This window comes from Lethenteron reissneri, chromosome 53 (genome assembly GCF_015708825.2).
Source record: "Lethenteron reissneri isolate LAM-NWPU_2019-01 chromosome 53, ASM1570882v1, whole genome shotgun sequence".
NCBI lineage: Eukaryota > Metazoa > Chordata > Hyperoartia > Petromyzontiformes > Petromyzontidae > Lethenteron > Lethenteron reissneri.
Genome location: NC_083831.1, coordinates 3,757,935 through 3,778,280, shown reverse-complemented (window position 1 = coordinate 3,778,280; position 20,346 = coordinate 3,757,935). Strand labels below are relative to the sequence as shown.

Sequence of the window (20,346 nt, the reverse complement as noted above, 5' to 3'; positions counted from 1 at the left end):
GGAGATGGATCGCGAACCGACGACTTCTGGATGGCCAGTGCGGTGTGCTGACCATTGCAGCAGCAGCAGCATCAGGCAGCGCTTGACTGATGACCCTAGCAAGGCCGGACCACACACTCCTCGTCATCTTTGTCGTCGTCGTTGTTACGTTGTTTTGTCTCTCCACGTGGGTCCACTTCCTACGGCTGTTAAACACTCACGAGTGGTGATTCGGGGATTACACCCCCTCCCCCTCGACCCCCCCGAACCCTCCCGACACCCCCCCCCTCGTTTTGGGTGGTCATCCTTCGTTGCTCACTTTGGGAACAAATCGCCCTCCCAAGATCCCTGTAAGTGGCAGCACCATTTGCTCAAAACGAACACGGACACACACACACGCACACGAGACGGTGATTATACAGATCAATAACACCACGATCGGATCATGGACAGAGCCGTCAATGCCCACCACCATCGCCACTATCATCATCATCATCACCACCTCGCCAGAGATGTCCACCATCCACCAGATCCCTCAACTGCTGCTCAGTGGAGACACAACGAAGCGTCTCACACCATCGTCTGATCCGTGAATATTTTCTTCCACTTGGACATCCGACTCGTGCAGAGACCACTCCAATGTTACGTTGTCGATACCCATTCCTCAACGCATACACCGTGTTTATTTGTATAATTTGTATATATATGTGTGTGTGTGAACTCTAGATGCGATGCTTGTTTTGGTATTCCGAGAACACTTCCCCCCCAAAACCTCCAGATTCTTGACTCCCGCTTCCACGCCTCCCCCCAAGTTGGTCCAAATGTGCCGTCAGCGAAATTGTCACGAGCCGAATAATCTGTGAGGAAATGTAACGGAGGGGGGTGGCGCATCAGTTGAACACAGATCGTTACTCGGAGACATCCTCCGAGTGGCGTTAGTTTGTGTCAACTTGGTCAAAGCATCGGAATTCATCTTCAGTGTTCGTTTCCGCATCTCAATTGTGATTCATATTCATATTTCTCGCGCGCGCACGTGTGTGTGTGTAATGTATGTATGGATGCATGAGTGTATTCACACGAAATACAACGGATTGATTTTTATTTTATATCTAGGGGGATTTTTTTACAGATTGAAGTGAAAATCGATAGTTGGTTCACTAAGAATATGGACGTGAACGTGGGGTTTTAGATGTTGCATTGTCACCTGGAGAAAATAAATATCTCGACGTTTTGGTCGACTGGCCGTTTGCAGGGAAAGAAAACATGTAGCGCAGTTTGGTCACTTGGTTAACGTCCATACACTGCACATCATTGGCTCTGCTCTGAGACAAGAATCATTATTCCATCATCAACACCGTTATCACCATCAGTTTCATCATCATCGTGATCACCAACATTACCACCACCACCACAATCATCATTATCATTTACATCATCATAAATTATTATCAACACCATCGTCACTATTATCGTTAATTTTAGCGCGTTTCACATATCCTGTGACGACTCTACTTGGTATAACATTATTGCCTGAATAAGGCAATTCACCCGAAACGTTAGACTCTTTCTTTCATCTCAGTCGCAAAAGCCACATGAATGTAAATGAACGGAGTGTTCCTTTAATGTTGTACAGCGCACGATTTTCATTTAAATTTAAAAATAAAATCTCACTGGCTATGCATATGTATACGCATGCATCAGCACAACTTCGCTCACTAATGTCATGATAATTAATCACAACTAAAATATGTTACAGACCTTGATCAATCCACTGCTGAATGTGATCTCATGGTAGCATCCGTTATCTTAGCCGAGCAGGTTAATTAAGCCAGAAGGTCACGCCGGGTTTGGCCACGGGGCTTCGTTTGACCATACTTCACCTCGCTGGTCAGTGTGGGGTTAGTATGGTGAAGTGTGTAGGTCAAGGGTAGCCGTGGCCGGGAATCGAACTCATGTGGCCGAAAATCGCCACCTCTCCAATCAGTAAACACGCGCGTGTGTTGACTTTCGTGTCCGCGATCATATCGATGTTGCTGCAGGCCAATACATCGGACATTTGGCAACCATTATAGTTAATTATTTGCTCATAAGTAAAATAAATCACCACCAATTTGCCGAACGTCCACTAAAGTTTGTTCTCTAAATAATCCGAGGTGAAAAAAATAATTTAATTTTCATATTTATATTTCCATTTTATAGAAGTGGTGCAAAAGCCAAACTGGAAACTAAAGTTTTGTTTACATCAGAAACATTCTAATTTTCGAACCTGGCTACGGCAAAATGTCGGGCTAGGATTCGTACAATGTTCAATTGTGTATTCGAACCTGGCCCTAGGACGCTTAGTCAAAATATAAAATCGGAATTTTCATCACAAAATTTTCGAGTGTGACATGTGTGTTCTTTGTTTTTTTTAAAGAGTGTGACGGTACAGCCAATAAAAAGCGGCCACATATTGCTGCCGGTTTAGCAATACGAAGCTTTTACGCGCAGAATTCAAGGCGCATCCTTGCAGCTGCTGGCGGATATCTTTACATTAAGAGAAAGCTATAAAGAACAGGTCTACAGACGATGTTTGGCCTACTCTTCCACGCTGGCCAGATGTACGAAACACGGGACAAACGCCAATTTAAATTGTAAGTTTCGCTAAGAAAGAGTTCGTAATGGTGCATGGGTGACGCTTTGTATATGTATGAGGTTTGTGTGTGTGTGTTTAAACATCGCCACTCAGAAGACAAAGGCGGCCGGGCGTGGTGTTGGCCACCCCACCCCCTCGCGTGCCGTGCCGACCTTCATTGGTGCGAGTCGATAGCAGCACTTGCAGTCTGTTCAGGCGACACGGGGGTGGGAGTCTTTGTCTCTTTGTGGCGGAAGGGAGCGGTGGCGTGAATGGTTGTCGCACCACGCGCTATGTACAAATCCCTCCACTTCGAGTTCAATTCCCGACCGCGGCTAACGTCATTGGCGAGTTATTAATCTGAGTCTGTCCCGTGGACCGTCCTACATGTCAACTCAGAGTTTAGTGAGTTGTGTAAACATGGGGGCGACACAGACCGTGGTTCCGTGCCGGCTATGATAGGTGCTCGCTAACAGAAGGTGCCACGATTGGCTACGTACGATGCGAAAGAAGTTCAACACGCGGGATTGGGTGTCGGTGTCTCTGTCGTTAACTTTCGATTTAAAGCTTTCGTGACTGCAGGGATTCGTCTTCTTGGTTCTTTCGGTAAAGTCACGTAGAATGGAAATAATAAAAAAATAAAAATTCAACATAATAAAATATTAAATTTCGATTTAAAGCTTTCGTGACTGCAGGGATTCCTCTTCTTGGTTCTTTCGGTAAAGTCACGTAGAAGGGAAGTAATAAAATAATAATAATAAAACATAATAAAATAATTTTCACGACGTTTCGGCCACAACGCAAGCAGCCGTCCTCAGGTGAAGAATGCGTTCCAAATACATGTACTTCTTCACCTGAGGACGGCTGCTTGCGTTCTGGCCGAAACGTCGTGAGAATGATTTTATAATGTTTTTTTTTTATTATTTTATTATTTCCCTTCTACGTGACTTTACCGAAAGAACCAAGAAGATGTCTCTCTCGTTGTTGTGTACAATCCTAACGTTGCATAACATTCGTCATCATCTGCCAATCAAGCGTGGGTTTAAATGTGAGATTAGTTACTGGATCGGTCGTTCAACTGCCCGGAAAACGCAAACGCTCTCGGGACAACATAAATAAGCACGAAGAAATATACCACCAATTAATCTTCAGCCACTTGTCAATAGTTTGCAATTGTATACTGTATATACTGCATGTGCGCGCGTATGTACATAGCGTTCCAAATACATTTAATTCATTATAGCGCACACCTCCACGTGTATACTGTGATGTATACTGTCATGTATACTGTCGTGTTCACGCGCGCACTGGGTACGCGTGGGTGGAGCGGTGGTGCAATGGTTGGAGCGGTGGTGCAGTGGTTGGAGCGGTGGTGCAGTGGTTGGAGCGGTGGTGCGCTACGCCACTCGGGGGCTGTCGATTCCACGGCCACGGCTAACGTCAGTGGCGAATGATATCCGACCAGCGCGGTGAAGTATGGTCAAACAATCCGCCCCCCTCGCCACTTTATCCAACAGTGGAGTTATTTATTCATCAGATGATGATTGCTTGTGTTGCAGTCGAAACGTCGTGAGAATTGTATTGTTTAACATTTTTATTATTTTATTGTTTCCCTTCTACGTGACTTTAGCGAAAGAACCAAGAATATGAATCCCTGCAGTCACGAAAGCTTTAAATCAAAAGTGGAGTAACTGTTTAACACCTCGGCTTCAGCAACCAATATGATTCACAATAGAGGTTTTTTTGGGTCGGTTAGATCGCGTAAATAATTTACACGATGTCACTCCCAAAAACACAACCTCTATTAGTGGAGTTACAAATTGCCTGCACGGTATCATGTGATTCTGCACCTCCGATTATCACGGTTGGCTACGTACGGTGCGAAAAAGGACCACATAATATGCTGTACACGTGCATTTTCTGCGCTGTGTAGACACGCGTGCAGAAGCGTATATATGCACATACATGAACTATTGAGAGTCATACACGTAGCATCGATGTGTGTGTGTGACAGAGAGCTGTCCTGGGTCTCGACTTGGTCGACTCAGCCTTAAATAACATGAGACAAATATCACTCGCCGGGTTCGTAGGGCAGTGTGCTAACCACTCAGCCACCGCTCCCCCAATGTAATATTTGTCACCATGTAGATGATCGCTGCCGCTGTTGTTATTAAATTAGCGCGCTCCAGCCATGGGGATTGGGAAGCAAAGATTCGTTTGCGGGTCTGCGAATGAAAATCAAAGTCGGCAACCAACTCAGTCCACAATCATCCCGGACGGTCGATAAAGTTGGCGCGCCGATTGACTGTGCGAAGCAAACGGGTTTTCATCCCGTGGACAGACTTTGCGCCCGGTGGAATGTGGAATTTCCCCCTTTTTTGCCCATTGGCTTTGGGGCCGTCGGGAATATTGTCCGCTTCATGAAAAGGGTCCGTCCATAAATGACGTCACGCGATTTTGGACAATTTTTGACCCCCCCCCCCCTCGTCACACGGCGTCACAAAAAGTCAGACCCCCCCTCAAATATGACGTCACAAAGCTCTGCCCCCCCCCCCAAAACCATAAAACAAGCTTCACATCGCTTTAAACTATTGTCATTGTAGTGCGTATTTAATATGGCGCTGCACTCTGATGTTGTAGGAGTGTTGTTGTAACAATTAGTGTTGTTATAACAATTCTATATTTATTTAAAGTTGCGCATTTTTACGTGACGTCACATTTCTCACACCTCCCCCCCCTCGTCGCACATCGTCACAAATGTCTGACCCCCCCCCCCACCCCCCCTAGGTGCGTGACGTCATTTATGGACGGCCCCAAAGGGGGTACCTGTTGCCTGCACTATGTTGTATACACAACGCTGCGTGTCTTGCATAGTTGATCCATCCTTTAAATTCGAGTGTGCCCTTCGACCGATGCTAGAACGCGTGGCTGAGGAATCTGTGGCTCAAGGGCCGCAAATCGACGGTGAACATCAAAGACAAAGACCCCCCTATAGCCTGTAACAAACTGTCGGAGCAATTGCTGTTAGCGAGCACCTATAAAGGCCGGCACGGTACACGAGGAGATGGGTGACCAGCATCACATCCGGCTGCCTTTTGTCTCGCTAGTGGTATTGTTTACACACTGCACCAGGTACTCATTTGAGGCCGAGTCGACCTAGGGGAGATCTAGGACCAGCTCCAGATAACCATGCCTGGTGTTGGCTGTGAGCAGCAATCGAAACCGGGTCACCAGATTCATAGTGCAGCACGCTAACCGATACGCTACCGCTCCCCACCAACACCCACAACTGCAACGAACCAACACACGCACACAAATGCATTTCACCCGCCACTGCCAACATTCGAGGCCCCATCAATCGGGTTCGAGAGGTGGAATGCATTCGACCTGCAAACGACACTGCCGCGCCAAGGCTGTGCGGCGGTGGTGATTCGTCGTTATTTGCCACGTGTCAATTCGATGACGTTAATGGATGAACGCGTGTTCCGCTAAAGGGGTCGCCCACCTGGCCAGGTTTGTCCCGGTGGTGTCCTCGCTTCGAGGAGGCGTTTGCTGTCCTGGGAAATCTCGCAGTCTTCCAGGGGGACATTACAAGTCCCGATTTGTTTTTTGTCAATTGCATCGTAACAAGAAAACTACTCATAATCAACGTTTTTGGGTTTAGATCGCGTTATTTATAAATGTGTCGTAACCCTCCACCACCCGACACGGCCAATCAGTAAAAAAGTGTCACGTTGACAAAAGACAAATAGTTCACTGCTTTAGCCCACCGGTGTGTTGGAGCGTGAAACCACAACATTTACAAGTTGAGTAAAGAACGCGATCTAAACCCAACAACGTTGGTTATGAATAATATTGGTCGCGAAAGCCTCCGTGTTAAAGAAAACTACTACACCACTCACTCAAGTCGACGCGTTCACATGTAGTTCCCACCTCCACTGGTGCTGTGGGATGTTTCTTCTACTTCTTACAATGACATGTTCCAGTTTTTGGTACATCAGAGGTGGCAACCATATCCCACCAACAGTACTATAAAGCCCTATTACGTCCCCCAAGTTCAGCCGCTGCAGCATTCGAGCAAATGCGATTGCATGCAACTCGGATGCGCGCAACCGATATCGCTTACACGCGGACGTCTCCGCAACCAGTTGCTCGACGGCGATTGGTCGCGACGTGCGCCCGTCACGCGCGACGACAATGAACCTCGCTACGACCCCGAACGCTCCGTGTGCCACGTGCTTGCTGCCCAACCACTCGCTCAGATGCGGGACAAAGCTTTCGGGAAAGGCCTCCCCCTCCACCCCCGCCACCCCCCCCCCCATTTCCGCCCCTCCCACCCCGCTTTTTGACACGACGGGAGAGTCGGGGGGCTGTGCGTGGTTCGCTTCTCGCTACCCGAGTGGGACCCCGCGCTGTATTTATTGCGGAGTTATCGAGCGCGGTGTTCCAGAGAGAGAGAGAACGCGAACAACGCATAATTAAAGGTCGTTGCAAAAATTAAATGTGGCCGTGCGGTTTGAGTTGTTCATAATTCACGCCTCTCCGGATTTATACGACGCACTATTTTTTGTATTTGAAAGCAGACGTTAGGGTGCGTCTTATAATCGGGTGCGTGCGTCGCTCAGTGTGTGTATGGCTCACTCTGGCCCATCAGCCAACCCGTGGCACCTGGGTCTGTCCCAAGACCTCGTGTCAACGAGCTCCCTACATTTCGATTTACAGCTTTCGTGACTGCATGGATTCATCTTCTTGGTTCTTTCGGTAAAGTCACGTAGAAGGGAAGTAATGAAATAAAATAAAAAATAATAAAACATAATAAAATAATTATCACGACGTTTCGGCCACAACGCAAGCAGCCGTCCTCAGGTGAAGACCAGGTCTGTCGGGGAGACAGCGTCTGATTTAATTTTATTATTGTATTACTTCCCTTCTACGTGACTTTACCGAAAGAACGAAGAAGATGAGGTCCCTACACTTCACGTGGCGGCCTCAAAGTGCACCTGGCCTGGCACCAGGCGCCGTGGTGACGTCACCGCCACTGCGTGGCGAATGGCGCGGCTATTGGTGTGGCTCAGCCTCAAATGAGTACCTGGTGCGGTGTGTCAACGTCACCATTGGGGAGACAAAGGAGGCCGGGCGTGGTGTTGGTCACCCACCCCTTCATGGGGGCTACTTGCTCATAGCACTTGCCCCTAAAAGGCTGTTAAGGCCATACGGGGGAGCTTTGCCTTTGTATGCGCTACGCTACGAACCCCGGCCACCCGAGTTCGATTCCCGCTCACGGCCACCAACACTGCTGACTTTTACCTGAACTGGCCCTGGGCCTCAAACGAGTACCTGGTGCGGTCTGTAAACATCGCCACTAGGGAGATAAAGGCGGCCGGGCGGGGAAGATACTCTCTGGAGGGGGGCTCTCTCGTGCTCCCTCTTAGTGGAGGCCCGACCGTACGCAGTGGCGCGACCAAGGCAATTGCAGGGCTGCGCCTTAACCTATTTCATTTCTAATTATGGGTGGGGGGGGGTGGGGGTAGGGGGCCGGTCGAGCAGTGGTTAGAGCACTGCGCTATGAACCCGGTCACCTGAGTTCGATTCCTTTTTTCTTCATTAACCCGTAATGATGATCGTGGTGAAGTATGGTCAAACAATCCGCCATAGCCTGCATCTGATAGATGTACTATGAACGGTTTAAAAAGTCGTTGTTTTGACAAAAACAATGCGTGTTTCGGCAGTAGTTTCGTTTTCTTTCGTAACGCAGTTGCTTTTGGGCAGATTTCGATTTGCTTCATCGCTGGGCTATGCATCCCTCTTACTGCACCCGTGCTGTGTGCAGGGTGACAGGTGACCGAACAGGTATGGGGGCTTCCCAGCACAATTACAAATCATTATCGACGATGTACAGGTGACACGATGGGTCTAACAGAGGCAATGTGATGCATTATGTATGTGCACATGTACACACACGCGCGCGCGCGCACACACGCGTGCAAGTAAATAAACGCCTTCCCCGTCCACTGCTGTTAAGGGACCTCCTAAATATTTGTAATAAAACATTGCATGGCAAAGACTCAGCATACCCGTATAGCCTACACAGGCTGCTGGGGAAAGTGCTGTTAGCAAGCACCATTAAAAGCTAACAAGGGAAAATCAATGTTATTGAACCTTGACATTGGTGTGGATTGCAAGGGTCCTGTCGGTATACGAGCTGGCGGTTGTCGGCTTGTACACTCATTGCAAGATTCGACTAATCGATGTGCATCAGCCATCACGCCAGGCCCAAAGTAAAGGGAGCCACAGTGGCTATGAGATGTTAACTACCTCGCCTGGTATGCAGGAGGTCGTGGGTTCGATCCCGACCATGACGCCTGCTGCTGTGTATTTGGAGTTTGCGGTGTTCTCTCTCTCTCTCCCCGTGGTCGGGTGGATTTGTCTCCGGGTCCTCCGGGTTTTCCCCCTCCACATTTAGAATCAACGTTATGCGTTTAGAGCATTTGGCTGCGATACATTTGCACAGGATACGGCCTCTCCGTTGAGCTATCGTTCGCGGCCAGGTCACTTGTGAATAAAAGAACGACGTATAGCTCAGTGGGCCCTACCTGGTAAGATACAAAAAAAAACGTCGGCAGTTTGATAAATTATAGTTTACACTCAGCGGGCGCGATGCAATGGCAGCGAAAAAATGGTGAGGAAGTTGACATCCACGTCCCAGTTGCGGCGTGGCTCACCACATCGCGTGGCTCCCGCGTGCCACGTGGCTCCCGCGTGCCACGTGGCTAGCGCGTGCCACGTGGCTCCCGCGTGCCACGTGCCTCCCGCGTGCCACGGGGCCATGGACTGGCGATCGGTGTACGACGAGGGCGGCGAGGCGCGGTGACACGGCGAGCGATGGGAAGGAGCGGTGGCCTGAAGTGTCGTCGGTCGATCAGAATATTTGTTTCCATTGGAGGAGTCCGACGCTCAATCAGAACTGGTGGACGGGGGGTGGGGACGGGGGGGGCACATCGGGACCCGGCAAGATTTTGGCGGTGGCCTCGAACCGTCGAATCGAGAAATCGTCAACCGGCTCCCTGGCGCGGTCTTAGGGTCGGCCCACTGCTGCTGATGGTGGTGGCCCGGAGTTTGCTGCTAGGCTGTGGAGGTGGCTGTTGCGTTCCCGCTCCCCTGCAGGAGAGATGGGTCGGTGTCTCCTTCATTGCCACTGGTTTCCCAGCCCTCTTTTGGGTCCTGTACCATCTTTGTTGAATATTGTTTCAAACCGAGAACCTCCCCCCCCGCCCGCCCTCCTCCCTCCCCGCTCACCCCCTTGCCTGACCCCAAGATGGTTCTGAGACGAAAATGTATGAATGATGAAGGTTAACATTTTAACCAATTGTACAATTTTGATGAGGTATCCTGGCTGGCTAGTAACTGTGCCATCGAATTATAAGTAATATTTTAAAATACTTTTTTTTAAAACACGCTCTAATGAAATGTACCGTACGAGTAATGGCAGAACTCCACGACTCCATTATAACGTATGGGACCGTGGCCAATTACAGCCCACGTGAGTTGAGCGTGGACAATTAGACCCAAGGCGAAACATAACATATAAAAAATGGTTTAAAAATATATATATATTAATGATAGAATATAGTATTGTCATCAGTATGACATAAGTATACGAAGTTTGCAGTCGATACCACATTGGGAAGTTGGTTAAAATAAAGTTACAAAATTTGAGGATACGACAACAACAACAACAGACAGAGTGAGTTAAATAAAAGCGTTTAAAAACAAATTCAACGGGCGCTCTCCACGCGTGACGTAATCTATTCGTGCTGGCTGGTTACTCTTGGAAATCCGCCTTGTTTACCCTCGATGAGATTAGGAAAGTATTTACGTACCTCCATACTACGCGGATTCAAATGTCACCGTAGTTATTTTATTGTGGCAGATGCACGCGCGATTACCCACCAACGACTCACACGCTTGACACGATTCCACACATTTATAAATCAACTCACGGTCCCCCCTCCCCCCCAAACCCCCCCTGCGACTTTGCCACGCTACCCCCAGGGGGTCTGCTTAGCCCACCCGCCCCCCCGGTTGAGAACCACTGCTCTGGTCCCACTTTGAGTCTCGCCTCCAGCCAGGTTAGGGCCGCAGTACGTCACCCCGAGAAAGCCGTGGGCGGTCAGGGGGGCGGCTGAAGCGGTCGCCCCCACCCCGTCCCCCACGACAGCATCGCCGGCTCTCGTCACCTCGGCCAACAGCGGTGGTGGTGGCAGCGGAGTGCTCAAAGGGGCCGTCCATAAATTACGTCACGCGATTTGGGATTTTTTTTTTTTACCCCCCGTCCCCCTTCGTCACACGGCGTCACAAAAAGTCAGACCCCCTCTCAAATATGACGTCACAAAGCTCTGCCCCCCCCCAAATAAAACATGCTTCAAATCTCGATTTAAAGCTTTCGTGACTGCAGGGATTCATCTTTTTGGTTCTTTCGGTAAAGTCACGTAGAAGGGAAATAATAAAATAATAAAAATAAAACATAATCAAATGCAATTCTCACGACGTTTCGGCCACAACGCAAGCAGCCGTCCTCAGATGAAGAACAGGTCTGTCGGAAAGACTTTTTTGTTCTTTAACTCATTCAGACGCTGTCTTTCCGACAGACCTGTTCTTCACCTGAGGACGGATGCTTGCGTTGTGGCCGAAATTTCGTGAGAATTGTATTTTATTATGTTTTATTTTTATTATTTTATTATTTCCCTTCTATGTGACTTTACCGAAAGAACCAATAAGATGCTTCAAATCGCTTTAGACTATTGTCATTGTAGTGCGTATTTAATGTGGCGCTGCACTCTGATGTTGTAGGAGAATACATTTATTAAAAAGTCTATTTAATTAAGTAGAACGTGTCGGCAAGACTTATTTAAAGCTGCGCATTTTGATGTGATGTCACATTTCTCAAACCCCCCCCCCCCCCCTCGTCAGACTTCGTCACAAATGTCTGACCCCACCCCCCTAGGTGCGTGACGTCATTTATGGACGGCCCCAAAATGCCACCCCCGCTACCGCCGGACGATGTTACCGCCTCAGGGTGAAGAGAGCGGAGGCCGTCGGACTGCGAGAAGGGCTGCGTGCAGAACGAGAGAGAACGAGAGAGTGAGCGAGAGAGTGACCGAGAGAGTGAGCGAGAGGTGGGGGTTTACATAAAGCAAAGTAAAAAAATAAAAAAAAATGTTACGAAATGATGAACGAAGCAAAGTGCCGACTACACCGAGCATCTTCTTGTTTCCACTGATCGTAAAAAAAAGAGAGAGAAGAGAGAGCGGCACACGCGGCTGGGGTTGCTGTTTTAAAACGGCTGTCTGTTTATTGACGACGCAGCAATAGGCACAAAACACGCGAGATCGTGAGCGGTCACATGGCTGACAGCGTGGGGGGGGGGGGGGGCAAAGTTACGAGTTGCAGGGCTCCCTTTGACAGCCAAACAAGATATAGGTTTTCAACAACGGTGTTAAAGAACAAAAAGTTATTCAATTTACGTGTTTCAGCGAGAGGAGCCGCAATGCACGTTGTCCCTCGGCGAACGTTTTTAATCTGTTACGCGGGAACTGCTTTTGGCCGAAATAATTGTTAATCGAAATCACTTATTAGTTGAAAAATAAGTAAAAAATCACTGAGTTTGCAAGACAGCCGTTGCCACTTCCACGATAATGCAGATTTTTTTTTGGGGTTAGATCGCGTAAACCCAAAAACCCGCTATTATGGATGACTGTGGTCGCAACAACCGACGTGTTAAAATGGCCGCTCTAAGTATAAAACGCTCTTAAATGGGCGTCGCTGATTGGCCGAGGGCATGGCCCAGCCGCACGCGAGAGCGCGCGGATTGGCCGAAATCGGCGACCGCGTGCGACACGTCAACGTGGCGATCGTCAAAATGCAAACGTCAGTCGCATGGGAGGGGAGACGTTAACCGAAAAACCGTCCATCGATGTCACTGTTAATCGAGAGGACTGCTTTATATTCTTGGGTTTTATCGGTAAAGTCACGTAGGTAAAAAATAAAAATAAATAAAAGTAAAATAAAATAAAATAAAAATCACGACGTTTCGGAGGCAACACAAGCCTCCGTCTCGCTGTATCAGCGAGCGTGCTGTGACGGTTCCACCTGAAGACGGAGGCTTGTGTTGCCTCCGAAACGTCGTGATTTTTATTTTATTTTTATTTTACTTTTATTAATTTTAATTTTTTACCTACCTGACTTTACCGAAAAACCCCAAGAATATGAATCCTTGCAGTCACAAAAGCTTCAAATCTAGAATTAAGGACTGCTTTAGATAACAGCCTAGACTGTGCGAGACAAATCAAATATTGGGGGGGGGCCCACCTGACCGATTGCCGGTACCCCCTAAGCTGATAATGTATTTACTACGCCACTGACTCCAACTAACGACTACCAGAAGCTTACACCCTCCCCCCCGCCCCAATTATCGGCCCTTTTAACCTCTGCCCGTTGCCCAATCCCACCCCGCCTTCACATCCCGCTGCCTTTTTTTGTACCAATTCGAAATCCGCGGCCAATTCGGCTGGCAGCCGTTTCTCGATCCAGCCCTTCGATTCTATTTGCCAGACGTGGTGCTGCTCAGCCGATCGGGGCTTAACCTCACGTTGTGTTTTAATAATGACGAGTCGTCCAATGCCATCGTGTTTGAGGTTGCATCTGCTTTATAATTGTCTATGGCAGATTTAAATTATCTTCTTGGTTCTTTCGGTAAAGTCACGTAGAAGGGAAGTAATACAATAATAAAAATAAAACATAATAAAATATTTTATTTGTATTATTTTATTATTTCCCTTCTACGTGACTTTACCGAAAGAACCAAGAAGATGAATCCGTGCAGTCACGAAAGCTTTAAATCGAGATTTAAATGAGTATTTTTTAGATACAGCGTGCATTTTGATAATAATCTATATATAAATAACATTTTCTTTAAAAAATTATATTACGATTACGATTTGCTAGCTATTTTTATTTTTTTATAAGCGTTGATGAAACCCAATTTAAGAGCCTCTTGGCTCACAGGGTTATTAAAAATAACCTGAAACTGATGTCGTGAAGTGTCATGTGCTCGGCTTCCTTTTGCAAACAACCGTGATGCTCCAAGGGGAAAGTTTCCAATCGTTCTAGATTTGAAGCTTTCGTGACTGCAAGGATTCATATTCTTAGGTTTTTTTCGGTAAAGTCACGTAGGTAAAAACATTAAAATTAATAAAAGTAAAATAAAAAAAAATCACGACGTTTCGGAGGCAACACAAGCTTCCATCTTCAGGTGGAACCGTCACAGCCAACCATTATATAAACGGAGTGGTTGCTCCTGTAATCGCTCTTTAACTTGATACAGCTATCGTGGCTGTGACGGTTCCACCTGAAGACGGAAGCTTGTGTTGCCTCCGAAACGTCGTGATTTTTATTTTATTTTACTTTTATTAATTTTAATGTTTTTACCTACGTGACTTTACCGAAAAAACCTAAGAATAAGTTTCCAATCGGTGCAGGGTTGCCAGGCGTATGGCGTGTAGGGCATCGGAAACGTGAACGTCGACGAGTGTGGAACAAAAGTTGGAGGCGTTCGCAAAGTTTGGAAATGCACGCGTGGAATTTGGCATTGGGAAGTGCCGGCAGTAAGAGGAGCACATGAGAGAAAACGCAAGTTAGAGACAACAACAACAACATCAGTTAGAAACGTGCACAAAATGGACTCGGCCTTTTGTGCATTATGCAAACACCATCAGCAGTTCCCTGATTTGTTTTTGCGCAAAAAGCTGTGCTTTTTTAGTACATTTGTCGTTGTGTTGTTAAGATAGCTTCATAATCATTCACTTGACGTCGGTTTTTGGTCGCTGAATGTATACACAAGACGGCAACTTCAGGGTGAGTGGGCATGGGTAATTTACACCATCGTCGTCGTTACGAGGGGTGATGAACGTTGCTGGTCAAGACGAACGGTGCAAGTGGCAGCCAAAGCGGGGGGCCGCGCACTCTCTCTCTCTCTCTCGAGATCCACGGCCACCGTGGAGACGAAGCGATGACTTCAACTCGTGCACGCCAACGACTCGGACGCGTCACCTGTCGGCATGGGCAGCGCTCTCGGCTTTGAGACTCAGCGCTCGCCTGAGCCGAGCCTCTAGCCCCATGCGTTCGGAGAGGGCCTGCTCCAGACGAGAGGACAGACTGTGGCTCCTACGCCAGGCCTCGCTGGAGGGGTCAGGCGGCGCTGCTGCCTCGTTCGCGGCGGTCCCTTCGACCCCCTGGGCGCTCCGAGCGTGACCCTGGGAAGCGGAGCTGCAGAAGCTGCTGGTGCGAGCGAGACAGCGACAATTAGTTCTCGATTTGAAGCTTTCCTGACTGCAAGGATTCATATTCTTAGGTTTTTTTCGGTAAAGTCACGTAGGTAAAAAAATACAATTAAACTTCTTGGTTCTTTCGGTAAAGTCACGTAGAATGAAAGAACCAAGAAGATGAATCCCTGCATTCACGAAAGCTTTAAATCGAAAATTAAAATTAATAAAAGTTAAATAAAATTAAAATAAAATTAAAATCACGACTTTTCGGAGGCAACACAAGCTTCAGTCTTCACGGAAGCTTGTGTTGCCTCCGAAACGTCGTGATTTTTATTTTATTTTTATTTTATTTAACTTTTATTAATTTACATTTTACATTTTTACCTACGTGACTTTTCCGAAAAAACCTAAGAATAAGCGCCAAATAGGTTTCGGACGAGGTGGACATCGTACCTGGTAGCTAGCCCGGTGACGTCGTTGAGGCTTCAGTCGTAAGTGGGCTTCTTGTTGTTGTGGTCAGTTGACTGAGAACCAGGCCTTTGAGCCGATGCGTTTTTACTATATTAAACTATATTTACACCATTGGAACCTCAAATGCTTACCCCGAGCTCTCATACTCTGATGGTACATTGTCTTTGAGTTCTGCGCCTTTTGGCGTCATCTGGTCCAACCCATGTGAGACTAGGCTCTAAGGAAAGCTGTCTCGGGTGTGGACCAATCAACTTCAAGGACAGTGCATACATTATCAGAGTTATGTTTTTTTTGCATTATGACTGCAGGTATTGTGGTCTATGCAAACATGACTCTTCGTAAAAAAGGTGTCAGTTTTGTTGCCAGATAGAAGGGTAAAAAAATCAATTAGCATAAACTATATTTGTTTATCAGATAAGGCCCCCGATGAGCAATACAGCTCGTTTTCAGATGCGACCTGGCCACAAACGGTAGCTCAGCCAAGTGGCTTATCATAACGTGGACATTTTTTGCAGCCAAATAAATCTTAAACGCGTGACGTTGATTCTAAACGTGGAGGGGAAATCCGGAGGACCCAGCGAAAAATCCACGCCACCACAGGGAGAGCGAGAGAGACACCTCAAACTCCAAATATACAGAAGGCGTCGGTGTCGGGATCGAACCCACAAACTCCTGTAGACCAGGCGAGAAAATTCACATCGACCACACAAACAGCATCGTCGCTTCTGTCTTTTCACTTAGCCTCCAACACGGAGCAGGCGAAGTTAAACAATGGAAATCCATCCACGTTCGTCTCGGACCAGTTTGAACAATGATGACAAAAAACGTCCTCACAAGTTAAACGTCTAATTTGAAGTGTATTATGAGCGGTGTAGAGAGAGAAAAAAAATTGGAAGATTTATGGGGACGAGTCGACGGTTTGACGCGTACGCTAAAGCCCAATGAACCATCACCAGTCCACCACGACCACCACCACGACCACCACCACCACGACCACCACCACCACGACCACCACGACCAGAATGTGTAAAACCTAGTCTTATCTTAATTTACAATCTGTTGCAATTCCCCAAAAATTCCATTTGAAAGAGGAAAAAGAAGATTTGGAAATTAAAGAGCGACTTTGGCCCATCCTCGCTTCCACGAGCGTTATCTGCAGGGGACGCACACTCCATACGGTGGCCTCATTACGTTTTTTTTAAAATAAAAAAGGTTCAAATAGTGCAAACTTAAACGTCCCCCTCTGTTTTTTTTTCTCTCTCTCTCTCTCCTGCCCATTATATTGTTCATTTACGTATTTTCGGGGTACAAATGCCTCTGTTGCGTGGTTGTTCGCCATTTGGGAGAGGAAAACTAAAGGGACCAGGCCTCTGTGCAGTGCGTTCTGATCGCAGAGTTTGACAGCCCCCGAAGTTGTTTGGCTACGAGATTACCACCGACCAACCACCACCCCCCGTTCCTCTCTCCCTGCGCACAGCTCCCAGCGGTTGCCGTAATCATCGTTCGGCTCATAGAGCCCCCCCCCCCCTCCAACCACACAGCCAACCACCCTCTGCCACCGGAACAAAGACAATGGTCCCCAGTATAGTCTTAACAGACTGTTGGGGCAAGTGCCGTAAGCAGAATCGGAATATTTATTTAAACTGCTGGAGGAATCCGATGAGTTATAAGGCAATTTTTTTCGCAGATGTCCAGCAACAAAAAGTAATAAAAAAAATACAATAGGAGTGCAAATTATAGGCAAGATAAACGAATAACTTTTATGCATATACATATAAAACTAAACTATGGAGGCCAGCATAGCAGACCAGCGGGTGGGTGGCCAGCACCACGCGGGGCCGCCTTTGTCTCCCCAGTGGTAATGTTTGCACACCACACCGGGTACCCATTTGAGGCTGAGTCTACCCAGGTGAGGCCCAGAACCGTTTCAAATGATCGTCACTGTTGTTGGCCGTGAGCGAGAATCTAACTCGGCTTGCGCCGGGTTCTTTACTGACCTGGCTGCACCATCGCTGCCCTAACCGCTGCACCACCGCTCCCCCCCACTACCTAACACACACACAGAGACGAGACGACTAGAGCCCCCCCCCCCCCCCCCCCCCCACTGCACAAACGCCAAACCCAGCAGATGGTCCGGCAAAGATACCGGTAACAACACCACGAGAATCTTAGACCGCGCGCGCTCAGGCAAACGCATCTGCCATCCTCGGGGGCCGCTTAAACTTCTACGCAAACAGCCATTACTTGGGAGGCGGCGGCGGGGGGGGGGGCTTTGTGTGAAAGAAAAAAAAATAGAAGGGGGGAAAAAAAATTCGTGCCCTTTTTTTTTGAGTAAAGATGAAAATCTGTGGGCAAATACAATCTGCGCTACGTGCAAGAGGTGGGGGGCGGGGGGGGGCACGTGGCAGTCAGCAGCAGCAGCTGTGCCCGCGTCTTAGCGCTTATTAATCGGAGCCGCGAGAATGTATCCGAGCAAACGACTTGCGGAGAGGCTTTAAATTGGCTTAAAAGGTTTAAAGGGGCGATTCTTTTTGACGCGGAATTTTTTTATTTTCGCTGCACGAGGGGGGGGGGGGGGGGGGGCACGTCAACGAAACGGAAACTGTGAAACGTGGCGTTGTGCAGCGGTTACGATCGGAGACTGTGACACGCGGTGGTGTGGTGCGGTGGTTAGTGCAGCGCAAAAATTAATCTGGCGAACTGGGGTAGGGAGAAAGACGGGAGGCGAGGGGGGGGCAGATAACCACACCCGGTCGCCTTTGTCTCCCCTGCGCTGATGTTTACACACTGCGCCGCGTATTTCGGCTGAGTCGACCTATGGGTAGCCCAGAACCGGGGTTGATATAAATGGCCACTGAACCTGGGTTGTCCGGGTCGTGGGGCAGTGTGGACCACTGCTCCCTCACACACACACACACGCGCGACCACGTCTACACACGCACGCAACTCTACACAGAGCTGATTGAATGATTCAGGGAATGAATGCATTTATATTTTGCATATCTGAGCGTCAAATATCTGCCGTGATCAGTTAACGTCCCAAACCTAGTGCATGAGTTGTGCATCGTGTAAATGTTGTTTTTTTAAATAAAGATGTTCACATATCTGCCCTTTTTACATATCCGGCTATCTCCAATTCCTCATCCAAAAGTCGCAAACCCCTCGTGAAAGATCCGTGAAAGATCCTAGACACGTGACGAGAGCCCTTGCTTCGATCGTACACGAAGCTTCTGGTGCAGTAACCCCTGAACCGCATCGAATGCACAAACTATGGCAACAGCAGCAGCAGCAGCAGATGCGTATACTCGATGATGATGACAATGATGATGACAATGATGTTGACAATGATGATGACAATGATGATGACGATGATGATGACGATGATGATGACGATGATGATGACGACGATGATGACAATGATGATGACAATGATGTTGACAATGATGATGACAATGATGATGACGATGATGTTGACAATGATGATGACAATGATGATGACAATGATGTTGACAATGATGATGACAATGATGATGACAATGATGATGACGATGATGATGACGATGATGATGACGATGATGTTGACAATGATGATGACAATGATGATGACAATGATGATGACAATGATGATGACGATGATGATGACGATGATGATGACGATGATGATGACGATGATGATGACGATGATGTTGACAATGATGATGACAATGATGATGACAATGATGTTGACAATGATGATGACAATGATGATGACAATGATGATGACGATGATGATGACGATGATGATGACGATGATGTTGACAATGATGATGACAATGATGATGACAATGATGATGACAATGATGATGACGATGATGATGACGATGATGATGACGATGATGTTGACAATGATGATGACAATGATGATGACAATGATGTTGACAATGATGATGACAATGATGATGACAATGATGATGACAATGATGATGACAATGATGTTGACAATGATGATGACGATGATGACAACGACGATAACAATGGTGATGACAGTGATGATGATGATGATGACAATGATGATGACAATGATGATGATGATGACAATGATGATGATGATGACAATGATGATGACAATGATGATGATGATGACAATGATGATGACAACAATGATGATGACAATAATGATGATGACAATGATGATGATGATGATGACAATGATGATGATGATGACAATGATGATGACAATGATGATGATGATGACAATGATGATGACAACAATGATGATGACAATAATGATGATGACAATGATGATGATGATGACAATGATGATGACAACAATAATGATGATGACAATGATGATGATAATAATGATGATGACAATGATGATGATGATGACAATGATGATGACAATAATGATGATGACAATGATGATGATGATGACAATGATGATGACAACAATGATGATTACGATGATGATGGTGATGATGATGATGATGATGAAAATGACGATGCACAAATGGAAAACTAAAAACTCCCGGGCGGTGCGCCATACAGAGGGGGAGGAGAAGAGGGAGGCATTATCACAGCGATGACGCACCACTGCGCTACCCCTGACGCACACATCTAGCGCATTAACCACCCCGACGAAACATGACAGCGCTTGCTCTCCATCAATATCAGCCTTATAAAGAATCAGACAGATCCATAGACTCACTGAAATCCGTAGACTCACATCGAGACCCATAGTCTCACACAAATATCTATAGATTCACACTGAGACCCACGTACACACGCAAAAATTTGTATATTCCGATGAAGAACCATAGACTCACATAAAGACCCACAGACACACACGGAGATCTGTATATTCCGATGAAGAACCAGACACTCACATAGAGACCCACAGACACACAGGGAGATCTGTATATTCCGATAAAGAACCAGACACTCACACAGAGACCCACAGACACACACGGAGATCTGTAT

The 20,346-nt window shown here is 47.2% G+C and overlaps 1 protein-coding gene across 1 annotated transcript in view; it reads right to left on the bottom strand.

The window, feature by feature from the left end:
* Positions 1 to 14,126: 14,126 nt before the first annotated feature.
* The window catches only part of LOC133356331 (mirror-image polydactyly gene 1 protein-like), a 36,954-nt gene continuing 30,734 nt past the window's right edge, over positions 14,127 to 20,346 (bottom strand). The window contains exon 9 of the mRNA XM_061573800.1: positions 14,127 to 14,929. Coding sequence (XP_061429784.1) covers positions 14,698 to 14,929 — 232 coding nt within the window. The 3' untranslated portion in view covers positions 14,127 to 14,697. The remainder of the gene's footprint in view (positions 14,930 to 20,346) is intronic.